This window comes from Aythya fuligula, chromosome 1 (assembly GCF_009819795.1).
Source record: "Aythya fuligula isolate bAytFul2 chromosome 1, bAytFul2.pri, whole genome shotgun sequence".
NCBI classification, from domain to species: domain Eukaryota; kingdom Metazoa; phylum Chordata; class Aves; order Anseriformes; family Anatidae; genus Aythya; species Aythya fuligula.
Window position 1 is genome coordinate 24,205,866 of NC_045559.1, and position 14,262 is coordinate 24,220,127.

The 14,262-nt window shown below is 35.8% G+C and overlaps 1 protein-coding gene across 1 annotated transcript in view; it reads right to left on the minus strand.

Annotated features, from left to right (window-relative positions):
• The window catches only part of PTPRZ1 (protein tyrosine phosphatase receptor type Z1), a 138,765-nt gene that overhangs the window by 12,569 nt on the left and 111,934 nt on the right, over positions 1–14,262 (minus strand). Inside the window, 8 exon segments of the mRNA XM_032197072.1 lie at positions 851–985; positions 2,277–2,366; positions 2,368–2,412; positions 3,162–3,244; positions 4,944–5,040; positions 5,204–5,224; positions 7,590–7,675; positions 10,958–11,049. Coding sequence (XP_032052963.1) covers positions 851–985; positions 2,277–2,366; positions 2,368–2,412; positions 3,162–3,244; positions 4,944–5,040; positions 5,204–5,224; positions 7,590–7,675; positions 10,958–11,049 — 649 coding nt within the window.

A 14,262-nucleotide genomic window follows, 5' to 3' on the forward strand; every position in this document is an offset into this window, starting at 1 on the left:
AGGTATCTATACACATTGATGAGATTCCACCCTAAACCTTCTTTTCTCCAGACTGAACAGCCTCAGCCTCTCCTTATAGGAAGGGTGCTCCAGTCCCTTGATCTTCTTGGTGGCCCTCTATAGGACTCTTTCCAGTATGTCCATGTCTCTCTTCTACTGAGTGGCTCAGAGCTGGATATGGTACTCCAGGTGCAATGCTTCACCAATGCTGAATAGAGGAGAAGGATCACTTCCCTGGACTTGCTGACAGCACTTTGCGTAACACAGCCCTGGATATCACTGCCTTCTTAGCAGCAAGGGCGCATTGCTCACTCATGTTCAACTTCTTATTTATCAGAACTCCCAGGTCCTTTACTTTCGAGCTGCTTTCCAGCTGGTTGGCCCCCAGCATGTACTGGAGCCTGGAGTTTCCTTCCCCAGGTGCAGGACTTCGTACGAGATTTTTGCTTGCTCCACCTCTCCAGTCTGTTGAGACACTCTGGATGGCTGCACAGCCATCTGTTGAGTCAGGCACTCCCCCCCAGTTTTATGTAATCTGTGACTTTACTGAAGGTGCACTCTATCCCATCTTCAGACAGTTAATGAAAATGTTAAACAGGACTGCACCCAGTATTAATCCCTGGGGTACTCTACTTGTTACTGGCCTCCGGCTCAGCTTTGCACCTCCTCAGCTCCTCAGCTCTCAGATCTCATCAACTCTGAAGCATTTTGATGAGCATCTTGTCTGGTTGAAGCCTATGCCATTCAGCATTACCTATACAGTAGAAAACTGTCAACAACTACCTTAAAAATACTCCAAGAAAATGTTACCACTTCTTTTTGCCCAATCTGTTTTCAGGATATCACAAACCTTTTTGATCTTGGTGTTTCTAACAGTAAAATTCCTCACAGTGTAGTAGGCAAGTACATGAACACTCTTCTGAGTAACCAAGAAGTTCCCATATTCTTCACTACCTTCGGCAGGCCAGTACTGGTCACATTTTCTCTGTTAGAAAGCAAAGCAGAAAGAGAGAAATAAAGAAAGGAAAAATGTCAAATTATCAAGGTGTATCATTTGATTTTATGAGCACAGTCAAGCACAAAACATGCAGAGGACTCTTGATATGGCTTGTTTATAATAGACCATTGATGCTCACAAGAAAATAAATAATGTATATTTTGTTTGTTCTATAGAGAGATGACTGTGCAAAGATGTACTTTATTTGGAATACTCCAAAATAAAACCAGAGAGGCTTAAATCATACTATGAGAGCTTAAAGTTCTCTAATAATGTGGAACCTGCCATTCTGTAGGCATTCTAAAATCGAAAGACAGTAGCAGATAATCTACACAAGTTACAGGAATACATTCAAGTCAGTAGAGTCATAGTGGCTTTTGGCTGGTTCATAGCATGGATATAGTATATTCACCTGACAGATAGAGTATATTCACCTGATCAGTGAAGATAACAGTGAGTTTGTCTGCAGCCAGAATGATACAGAGCTGTGATGTCCTGCCCTTTTGTAGGGCAGTTCATACAACATTTTCCAGGAGTATAGAATATACATGTTGTACCATGCTGTTTACAAAGTGGTGAAACACCCAGTGTGGCCCTCGTCTACATCTGCTGTTTGTATTATTTAATAACGCTTGTTCATATGCCAAAGCTTGCATGCATTTTAGGCATTGCTGCCAGTATGTGGCAGGGGTGATGCAATGTCTCCTCATTTCACCCAGGTGTACCTGCATGGTCTCATCATATAACCAGGGGAACAGACATCCTCTGGTAGGAGTTGACCTTATGTTGTCTCACTGGACAAATGAATATCTGGGCCTGTGATAAGACAGAAACTGTGGATCCCATGGGACAGTGACAGGAAGTAGCCACTCAGTGTTCAGAAAAATTCACCTGAACTATAGCTTTTTCATTTCCAGGGACACCCCTGGGAAAGAGAATGACAGTTAACAGAGTATGTTCCAAGGCCAACATTCAGTCCACTCCTGAATACAGACAAGAAGTCTTTTTCAGTAGAAGACAATTTTTTTGTAGTTATAGAATTTTTCTATTTTTCATGACATCAGTTGTTGGCAATTGAATTTAAATGTTTTCTTTAGTTTCGTAATACAAATCCTTATCTTTATACCTTCTATAGCCAAACTTAATATAAACATCAACTACAAACTATTGCTTTTTGCTCAGAAAAAAATCTAAAACATTTTTGAAAGAGAGAAAGGAGCCTGTTACAGGTAGATCTATCAACATCAGAGAGAGAAATAGGAAACAAAGGTACTCATACCCTTCCTTTCTCAACGAGATTAGTTATCATCACAATAACTTCTACGTTATGTTCCCATATCATTCTCCAGAAATCTTCTGCTGTTGATTTTTAGTGGCCCTTGAGCTGCAATGTAGGCTTTTGGCTTGTTGTAGCCCTAAATTGAAATATAACAAATGACACTTATCAAATCAGAGACCACAAGAAAAGGAGGTTGGGAGGGGTATATGACATTTTACGTATCTATTTTTAAAGAATCTCAAAAAACATTTAAGTACTTTTGAATGTATAACTATCCAAATCACAGAAAGCCTGTGGTACCAGATGACATGAATGGAACTGTTATGTCAATGTTTATCATTCCAACAAATGGGATATATATTCAAATGCCCATGTTCTGGCAGAATGTTGACATGATAGTGATTATGAGACATCTGTTATGATAGTGGTTTAAGAAATGAATCAAGATCATTCACATGTAAATTACTTGGTAACGAAAACTGAATAAATGGTACCTCGGCAAGGCTCACAGCCAACTGGCATCTTCCTCTCATGAGATTATCTCAGACAGAAGATTTAGCCACTTACCAAAAATGTATAAAAGAATAAACATTCAGATGTGAAATGCTTCTGAAATGACTCAGATGTGACAGAACATTTTTTTAGTTTCATAAAGCTCTTCACTAAGCTGCAGCTGCTACAGTATCAAGATGGATCTGAGAAACGATTGGAGTTTTACCTGCATTTTAAGTTTCTATGTTTCAACATTAAAGGCTTTTTTTTTTTTTTAAAGTGATATTATGATTTAATTTTTAATTGTCTATTCACCTCCACACATCACTATTTACAGAAAAGACTGACAGCATGAATGGGCTGGCAGACAGAAAAGTAGAAAAAGGCACTTACATCAACATAGTTTGCATAATATAATCAGTCAGTTTTCCATCCCTTTTCTGAAAGCTGTGCTAGTTTAAACCTAGTATGATCATCTGTAGTAAGACAAGGGAGAAAATAAGCATAGGTTCCTCAAGAATCATAATCTTTCTATAAGAATTCTTTAGATTTCTATAAGAAATTGAAAAACTGATTTTTTTCAATGCATACAAGTAATACAGGGATGGTCACATGTGCAAACACCCCGTGCTTAGATATGAATCAGATACAAAATTCTAGTTCACAGAAAATAAATTAATGAATCCAAGGATTCAGATATTCAGAAATCTATTCCAGAAGTAAATTACAATATCATTTAAAGAAGCATGATCAACTTTCCCTAGAAAAATTTATGGTCTTTTTGAAGTCCTTGGAAGCTGAACATTGTGCAACTGATTAAAACCTGAGGCTCTTGTAAAAAACAGTCCTCTTAAAAATGAATGAAAAGGATGACAGCGTAAAGTGGCCTTGTCATAACTTTTCAGTATAATATAGTGGGGAAAAAAAATCAGGTATCCAGTAATGTCTACCGTATCCACTGTACAGGGATACTGAGGGGCATGTCTGCACAGCATCCTGGCTGCACTGAGATGTCCCAAACAATTCAGGAACTGATGTTTAGGCGCATTCATTCCAAATTAAAGACAGCAGAGTCTGGAGCCTAGAGAGTAATGGGAGCTTGGAGCTTCATCTGAAGAGCCTCAGCTCTGGTAATCCAGACAGCAAGTGGCTATCTCAGGGTGAGCTGAAGCTTTCTTTAGCCTTCATTGGCTATCATATCATATTGGCTATCATATGGACTTGATTCAGTTCCACATGACAATCCTAGTTACTTGAGCTGAGTTACTTGTTAGTAAGCTGCTTGAGCACTGCCCTGTGATAACAAAGTCCCTGGTGCTGGGTTGGCACTCTTTGTACGATCAGATATCAACACACATAGTGGCAGAGGAAAACCTGTGACTTTCCTCTAGAGGTATCTTCAGCCAGGTGGAATGGGATTTCTTGCAACTGATGTAGAGTCCACATTGCCTCTTGTAAAATGGGTTGATTCTGTCTCTTTTTCTATAAATCTCTAGCACCACTGAATGTTTAATTTATATTTAATTTAGAGCTTGTTATCAGAACAAAGATGAAATATTATAGAGAATTAATAAAAATATATTAAACCACCAAAATGATCAAGAGCCTAAAGACAATGGTTTCAAAGAGAGATTAACCAAACTGAATAGATGCATTTCTGAGAAGAAAAGTCTGTCATAGTGAGGCTAAGCAAGGGGAAGATATGTCTTGGCTAATGAAACTGTGACATTACTTTGTGGCTGGGCACAAAACAACATAAAACCAGTACATTTATATTTATGTATGTCGGCAAATACATCCATGGATTGTGAAGCTCCAAGAGAGGATATATCATCATTATTCCAGATCAAAGGTGTATTAATTTTGACATCAAAACATTACTCCTTTGGCTTTGAAATGATATTACAGTGAAATCTCCCAAATCCCTTTGGGTCATAACAGAAGAAATATGCCTTGCTAACAAGTGCTGAGCACAGCAGCAGGATGCCAGAGGACTAACTTGAAGAGAAGTGAAATATCAGACTATTCCTCTCCAGGCATTTTGCTGAACAGTATCCAGAGTTTTCAGTATAGAGGGCTTGTTTGTTTGTTTTGTCTTCCTCTAGTAATTGATGTAAGTCTATACTTGTCTATAATTGTTTCTTAAACAAAACATCAAGTGATGCATTTACTTACAAGCAACAATGTTTATATATCGATTCTTATTCTTGTTGTCAGGGTGATTAGAGCTGTCTGATGTAATACCTAGATCTACAGTACAGCTCTGGATTTCCTGAAAAAAATGTGCATCATACTTTAATAAGTATCAAGGTATATAAAATTTCTTAAAATACAGTAAGTCAGCAAGAAAAGAACCACAACCTTATACCCAGTTATCTATGATATTTTACAACTACTTCATTGCTAGAAAAAAATGCAGTGAAATAATTCCTTACCTGATAAAACTCTTTCAGTGTCTAATGAGGGAATGGATGCAAAAAAAAGTAAAAAAAATCAAATTCCACAGCACAGAACAAATGGTAAAAGAGTTTATATAAATTACAGTTACTATATGGAAGACAATTATGGTCATGCAATATATATCTCCATGCTAACAACAAAGCTGAATATTTTGATGTAACTCTTACAAGACACAAGAAGCAATTTTCCTGTTAAAATATTGACATCTCTTTTCCTGTCTTTAGATTTAACATTAGACCTTATGCCTGTGAAAGCTACATACATGAGCAACATCTCTGACATATTTAACTGTTAATAGGATTTCTTAATGGTCCTTGTAACTGCATTAGTTTCTCTGCTAAACCCTTTCGCTCTCTTTGCATTCAGCTGTGAAGCCTCTACTGGAACATGGCAGCATGCCACTCAGAAAACTTCATGGGATGGCAGTACAACCCTCTGACAGCCGTTTCTCAATGAATCCAATCTTTTTATGAAGATTGCCTGCAGGAGACAGGCTTGAGAAGACAGGCACAAAGTTTATACATTATTATTTTTTATTATTTTTTGATTATGTTAACTGACAGGAAACTCAAGCATTTATAAGGCCAACATCAGAAATGAACTGTCATGACTAAAAGTACTACAATATTACCCAACACTTTCTAGCATTTATTTCAATATTAATCATCTTTATCTTCAGCTATTTAAATATATAATATAATATATGATAATTATAATATAATTATAATTATAACATTATTAATATAATATATTATAATGTAATTATAATATAATATAATATAATTATAATAAATTATATATATAATATATATAAATATATAAAGAGTGGTTACCAGTCTGAAAATTATATTTTAAATATGAGTTGTTTTATAGTAACATACCCAAAAAACTCAACCACCCTTGTGCACTCATCTCCAAATATATGCTGACCGCGATGTTTAGATTTAAATTCTTCTGTATTTTCTATATTCTTTGTCAGTAAAGAAAAGGCCAAGAGACTAATTCTGGGGTAGCTAGTAATCTAAAAAGGATCTCCAAGAAATGATGATACTGAATTTTTTGTTCTAATTAAAACAAAAATGAAAAAATTTAGATGGCGTATGCTCAATGAGGAACTTGGTATTTGGTATGACCCATATGGTATTTGGATCACTGTAGTAATTTAGGAAAAGAAGATCATGAACAAAGTGATTTCTTCATTGGTTTTCTCACTAAAGGGTATTGTTACCATTGCATTTACACACAGTCTTTCAATATTTGCTTTTATTAACAGCTGGTCTATGTGGAGCCCATTTCAGTCAGTGCGTATGCACATGCTTAATATAACATATAAACATGCACTGGACATTCAGAAGTATTTACAAATTCAGTCCAAAAATTGGATGGATATTCTGGATGTCTAATGAATTAGAGAAGAAAAACTTATGAATAAAGGTAGGTGAACCACATCAAATTTTTGGTCTATTGGGTAACAACACATCAGATGGGGAAACAGAAGCAATACCCAAAGATGCAAAACTATGAATTTCTTTACTTTCAATATCATTTTTGCAGCAGGAATATTAAAACAGTTTTAAGTTAATAGAGATCGATTAAAAAAATGCTTCCGTCACAACTCTTTGATTTATTAGAGAACGCTTTTCAAGAGCTTTAATAGCACAGCTTTAATTACAGTTTATAATGGTTTATAGTGTTTCTTTGATAAGTGACTTAAATTAGAACTTATGTATCTTTAATTGCTTGTAATGCATATGAATGTGAAAAACAATGAAGTTTTGCATGAATTAATTACATATGGTGATAGTAACATTATACGATGACAATATGTTTCAAAGTTTTGAAATACATTACACGAATCATATATTGTATGAGAGTAATTGTAAAGCTTTCACTACCACATATGAAGACTCTATATTAGCTCCCCTGTTAATCAGGAGTCTTGTCACATGTATTCATTATTACTTCCATATTTTTTTTCTTTGTAAATGGAACAAGTAAATGTATGTAGCTTCTACAAAATTAAGTTGGCATTAGTGTTGGAAAAGCTTTAAATCTACATCTATATCTGTTAAACCATATAGAATGCATTATTTTTGCACAGATTATTCACAGAACTATTTAGCATTATATCACAGCAATGAACATCCCTGTCTGCATACCAGTCCTGCTAGCTTTTGTAAATCTCCCTAGCCTCTAGGTATGAACAGTCATTCCCGGGCTTACAAAACTCATATTTAAATGCGCTTATGAAATTGGTCCCCAAGTCAGAAAAAAAGCCCCCCCCCTTTTTTTTTTTTCCCCAGGCACTTAAAATTAACATTATCTGTATGTGCTAAGAAAGATGACGTCATAGAGCCATACCTCAAATTCTTCAGAAAAACCATTACTTGCATGTAAATCTGCAACATGTTTTGGAAAATGCTTTATTGGAATTGCTCCAACATCATCTTAGGGGTGGGAAAAGACAAAAAATATATTTATGAAGAATAAAAAGCCAGAGTAACATATAAAGAAGTTCATATGTAGGCAATCCACACAACATCCTGAAATAAAATTTTTGGCATGAACTTCGGATATACAGCTTCCCATAAAAATAAAAACACTGTTAACATTTCTAAAACCATTCTCAAACACTTAGGCATTCTCAAACACTTATGGCTATTCTGAGGGAAGATAGGGAAAATGCTCAACTAGGTCTTGCTCTGGCCTTAAGCTCCCAAAATAAAGGTGCTGATTCTGCAAATGCTGAGCTTGCCTGAAGAGCTCTTGGTTGACTGAACTTGACTGAAAAGTCAAGGGGAACTGGAAGGTTTAGCGGTTTGTTAAAAGATGTTCAAATGGAGAGGGTAGGATCAGAATTCTGGATAATTCTGGTAAAGAATGATCAGGCAGAGGAGTCTGGATGCTTCAGTGTTGCACTGGGACTCTGATACAGTACATGGACTAGCCACGTTGTCCCTAACCTACTAAATTAATGCAGCATTATGTGAGTAGTATAATTTTAACTGATGTGTTGCATATTTGCATTAACATCCAAAGGAAACAACAACCAATTTACATTTTTTACTGAATAAATGAGTTTATCCAGCAAGAATTTTCCCCCATTCTACCCATGATTACCTATTGATATAATTTTATGTCTGATCCTGGAGTATTGACTGCAAATTCTTACGTCAGGCTTCATACTTCAAGTTATAAGTGGAAGATTTAAGATTTTCTGAATACCCACAAATGAAACATCTACATTTTCAACCAACAAATGTGACTCATGTAACTCATGGGTCCAAATACTGAGTCTGAATTTTTCATCAGATGTTTATATCCAGTACATCTCCTTCCTACTTTATACAAATACAGAAAAACACTCATGTAGAACGTTCATTAGGGATCATGTCAAAAACCTTTGGGACCTTTAATCTATTCTTTCTAGCAAATACGCTAGGTAAACAAAGTCATCTGTTCTGTTAATTACCTGTTAAAGGACAACATTATTTTAGCTGGTTTTGGCTCTGAAGAATACCAATTTTGTTTATTTATTTATTTATTGGAATGCCTTTCATGGATTAAAAATATGTTTATTTCACAATATATAAGTTCAGCACTATTTCATACGAGAAAGAAACGTCAAAAACATTGATCAAAGACTTCATATTTACATCAACAGATGTTCAACAGTTGGGCCACCTAATAATTTTAGCTTTCAGTTACCAATAATTTGTTGATTCGTATTGAGATCCATCTGGTCTTCTACTTACGTGAATGGATCTGCATACAAAAAGTGAATTTATCCAGTCAAGTCTAAGGGAAGCTGAACAAATGTGTTACACTATCTTCACACTTCAGAGATGAAACCTGGCATAAACTGTTTATTCTAATCATATGCAAACACAAAACCAGAAGGGAAGGTGGATAACCCTAAGAGTGAGGACAGAAAGGGAGAAAGAGATCTCAGGCTTGGTGTAAATACTATTTTATTTCCTAGCCAGTGTTAATCTCCTAATTCAATAAATTCTGACTTCAGGAGAATATTTTGTTTCTGGATAGTAGGTATCCCTTGAAGCTAACTGAATGTTGATATCAGTTCCTAATATTACTCTTTCACTCATTTGTGCTTAATAGATCCTTGGATTATACTGTGAAGTGCCAAGGCATTTTTTTCTGAATAACTGCAGATCTCCAATTTTTGCCAATGAAACTCCACAAAAGGAAAACTCAATATAAAACAAGATCTGTGGAGTGTGCTTCTGGACAAAGTTATAATAATTAAAAAAAGTCTATAAATAAGCAGTTACAAAATGCTCTTCCTTCTTTATGTTCTTTGCCAATATTATATGACAGTTAGTCTGAATTGTAAAATTACACCACTGAAACACGTGTGATAGAAAACACAAAACCTGCTCACTTGACATCTCTTGTACACAAAATAAAGTAAAAGTATTATTTTTTTTTTCAGTGCTGGACTTTAGAATATTTTATAGAATATTTTATGTATCTGTTAGTCACTTAAAAAAACACTTTTCTCTTTAATATTTATCGGTATTTCAGAAGTAAAATGTCCAGCATCAAAACACATATTTTAAACACTCAAATAACTGTAAGTGCAATTCTGTCTTATGACAATGGAAAACACTATCTCCCTGAGGTGAGCTGGTCAGGAAAAATTGCAAGAAAATTATACAGTTGTACTGCAATACAGTTAATGATAGAGAATAAGAGCTGAAATTTCCTGTAATGATTGCCACTTGACATTCATATATAATGACATGTTTTCTGAAATCAAGCTACATGCCTGCCTATTAACCATTTAGAAAAAGGTTACCTGTCTCCTAACAACAGCAATCAATGTAAGAAGCATTTAAAGATGCCTACAATTCAGTGACAACAGAGCCTTATGTCTGGGGTTTATTTAATTAAATGTGTTTACTAGTTATCTATACAAGGGCTGATTCTCCTTCCCCTACTCATTCTGAGGGTAACCAATGCCCAACCAATGCCCTGTGTAACTGCAAAATTTACAAAAGCATTCTTTGTGGAATGAGGTATCTTTTTCTCATTTGTGAAAATGTGACTTGGGGTCTGTTGCAGAATTAACCTATTTAACTTACTTTTTATTCTACCCAGTTTGAAAGAGCAAGGAGGGCTGCACATACTCCTCTGATACCTTTGAGGAAGAGAGAAAAAAACAGCTTCTCCAAAAAACTATAGTGGATATGGAAAGATAAAATGCTGATTATATTCTGTACTTGTGTATCATTTTTGAGAGGTTCACAGAGAATTTTACTGATAGAAAACATGCCAATAAAATATATCAGAGTTAATGAAAACATTGTAATTGTTAATGAAATGCAGATACATGAGGCATACCTGGGTCACACAGGTAAAAAAGTAAAGGTGGTGTTATATACATAGGTGATCAATTAAAGGAAAACATGCAGCAGAGTGTGTTGCTGGTGTAATCCTCTGCTTTGTGACAGTAAACTAGAGCTGCTCAGTGTAGCTCAAACGGGGGTGACACTGGCTAAAAGACACAGCATCTCCCTGTGACTGCTCTGTAAGGTGAGGATACTTCTCATCTGTGCTACAGGAGAGAATATTAGTAACAGTAACCTCTGCCTCCACCAAGTGCACCTGTGTAGAAGTGGGTACAAGTGAAGAATTCATAGAGACACACACAAGGCAACACCTTTCAACAGCTAACACCAATCCACAGGGCAGATGACAAAAAATACCTGAGACTGGGAAGACTGGAGCTGGGGGAGCAGAAATCACTCGAGGTGACGTATTATCTTCTAAATAAAAGTGAGCAGTCTGGAAACATTTCCTAGAGGAGAAGAAACATAAATAAGTATTGCAAACACAAAGCATTGCCTAAAACCTTTCAGAATTCTGGCATCATTTAGCCAAGATACAAAATCATGGTTTTGAAAAACAGTTCTCATGGAGCATCACATGTAACTGCTATAATATAAATATTCCTCCAATATACCCCAAATTATGTACACAACTTGAAGATACTTCATTAACTCAGCATAATATGTAGTTCATGCATCTTTACCTATACAAGAGGCAGAAGATAGAGCAGACATCAGACATAGTGAAAGCTGAAAGAGGAACTCCGCATCAGGAGCTACTGTAGATGCTGTACAACAACCAACAACTTCAAGTATAAAAAATGCCATTGTCTTCCTTGCTTATCCAAATTTGCACACATAATTACCATTCACTTTCATGTGATTATGCTAGCCTGAAGATGGAGCAGTGTATGAGATCAGCTCTGGTAATTCATCGATAGAGCCTACTGCAGACATGGAAATGCAGTCAGACGCAACATGATTTGTAGCAGACAAAACAGAAGCTCTGGGCTACTGTGACTGTGTTAAACAATTTTTTTCATAATGTTGTTTTCAAAACACTGAGGGACACCTTAACCAAGAAGGACTTCCTGAAGTTGACAGACAAATGCAGGGGAATTTATGACTCCAGGAGATGCTAGATTTGTTGAAAAACACTGAAGGATGAATACAAATGGAATCAACCTTTGCTATGACCCACAATGTTATTTGTATCTGTGCTGTAATCCAGATGTGAGGATAATAAGAATAGCGTCTGTTAAGAGTCCGAGCTATTCAAGGGACTGAATAACCAACTGCTGCTGTAAGCATTTCAAAGCCTCCTTAATTAAAAAATCTCCATATGATTAGACATGCTAATAACAATCTTTACTCTGGGTCACTTAATCTATTTGAAATATTAGTCAATAATCATTAAATTTAAAAAGAAATATATGCATCAGGGAAATATTAATCTCATTTTGTATTACAAGATTCTACTTTTTGAAAGCTGTTGCCTGGAGTTATTGTACGATCTTTTTCTATTTTCTGTACTCAGTGTTATTTTAAATTCTAATTTGGCATTGTCCCTGTAAATGAGTATCACTGCACTAATAAACCTCCTCATATAACTGTTATAACCACATGGAAGTTCTGAGCCTTCTTTGAGTAATAAATATGTGGATGCTGTCATTCTTTCTAGAACCATTCATGTAGATCATAAAGGCTTTGGTAAGCTTATTTCAACTAAACCTCTGGGAAACACGCACATACTCATGGAATGTACTGGGAATTTTCTGTCTTTGTGTACAATACAGATTTTATTAAAACACAAGAAAAAAGTAGAGAGCTACATCAAAAAGAAAATCATGGCATGCTAAATAGTTCACACGACAATTAAATTTGGAGTCCAACTAGAATCCCCTAAAAGTAGTTTGTGATGGTCACAGAAGGGCTTGTGATTTTCTGTGTACTTAGCTTTACTTAGAAATGTCAGTTTTGGCTGTAAATCAAGAATATATTCAGGATATGCTTGGGAAAACCTTTCTAATTATTAAACAGGATCTTATATTTGCAACCCATGGAGCTAGTGGCTGCTGAGGTGAGAGAGACTCTCAATGCTAGCATAGTACTTAAGAGTTAGTCTCAGACCTGTGTGTAAAATCACTGTGGGAGGCAGGAATACCAAAGTACTTCAAGTCACTAAACACTTTTGGAAATCTGGTACTGTCTGCTGGGCACTGAGAGTCTTGGTGTTCTATGTTTATTAAAAACAGCATCAACCAAACAAACATTCCAACCAGCTAAAGTACTAAAACCAAAAAAATGTTCTCTCCCCTATGCTTACAGTTTATGAACAATGATCATACATGAACTTTATGGAACAATGCTGAAGAGATTTGGCATCTCTTTGCCTGAGAAATGATTGAACTAAACAGAATTTAATTAGTGTAATGGTTTTCACATCTAAAGTAGTGATTTAAATGTCCTCATAATATGCTATCCATTCACTATCCTTCACTGAGCCACTGTATCTTTAATCTTTAACAAGTTAATTGTGGCTGAAAATAAATTACACCCTTAGCACATTTGGGAGACAAATTCATAGCAGTTGACTTAACCTGCAATAAGACTCATAAATAGGCGCTCCATCTGCTTCTGCATCAGCAGTGAAAGCCTTCATGACTAAACCTAATGTTAATAACCATGTCTCGTTAATTATTACTTGTTGTTAATGAAAAAAGTGATGACTATTTCAAACTTCCAGACAAAGGTCCCATCACTCAATGCTAACCTGATTATTTAATTTACACCTTTCATCACAGCATTTAGATCTTCAACCTAAAACTGTAATTTGTAATTTAGACACTGCACTTCTTAGAACACACACTTTATATCTGAGATAGTGCTAAAACATTGAATTAATTAGAGTGTCTGTATCTGTACAGGAAGCCATGAAGCAGCAGCTCTTTGGTTTAACATGAGAGATGCTAGATCTGAGTGAATGTTTCAGTGTGAACTGCTTGGGAGAAGACTGCACCTCAGACTGCAGAGGACTTAATTTTTCTGGCACGTGGGCTTCTGGACTTCACCCCTGGACAGAGAGGGTGTGTAGGGTGCTCACTGCTTGTTTAGGCTGAGGAAGGAGCTGAACTTCCAAAGCAAGTGGCATCTGGGACTGGATGGGTATACCCATTGTTCACCCAAAACGGTCTTACAGGCATGGTTACTTCTTTCTCTGAGAATGTCAGGGCTTTTTGTTCTCACAGGGCATCTGGCAATGGGTATTCTCAAATACTTATTAGAATTTATTTTTAAATGGTTCTAATTGTTTGAATCCAAAAGTGGATCCAAAGGATATTTAAATGGATTCTTAGCGAATTCAATGATTCCAGTGATCCCATTTTTAAATGGGTCCAATTCATTTTAAAGTCTTGTCAGCTGAAATTTTATTTTTCAGATTATATTAACTCTTTTATTTATGGTTTGATGTTACATAGTTGATCATCCATTCTCTTTCATGGATGGGTGAAGGTGACCTTTATAAGTTTAAATCTGTTTTTAATGTGTTTCCACATATGCAAGTTTAATTATCCCTACAGAGGATACTACTATCCCTATAGAGGATATTACTATCCCTACTCTTTTTCCATAGCTGAACACAGGATTCAAGGCATCAGTTCAAATCATAGAGAAGAAAATGG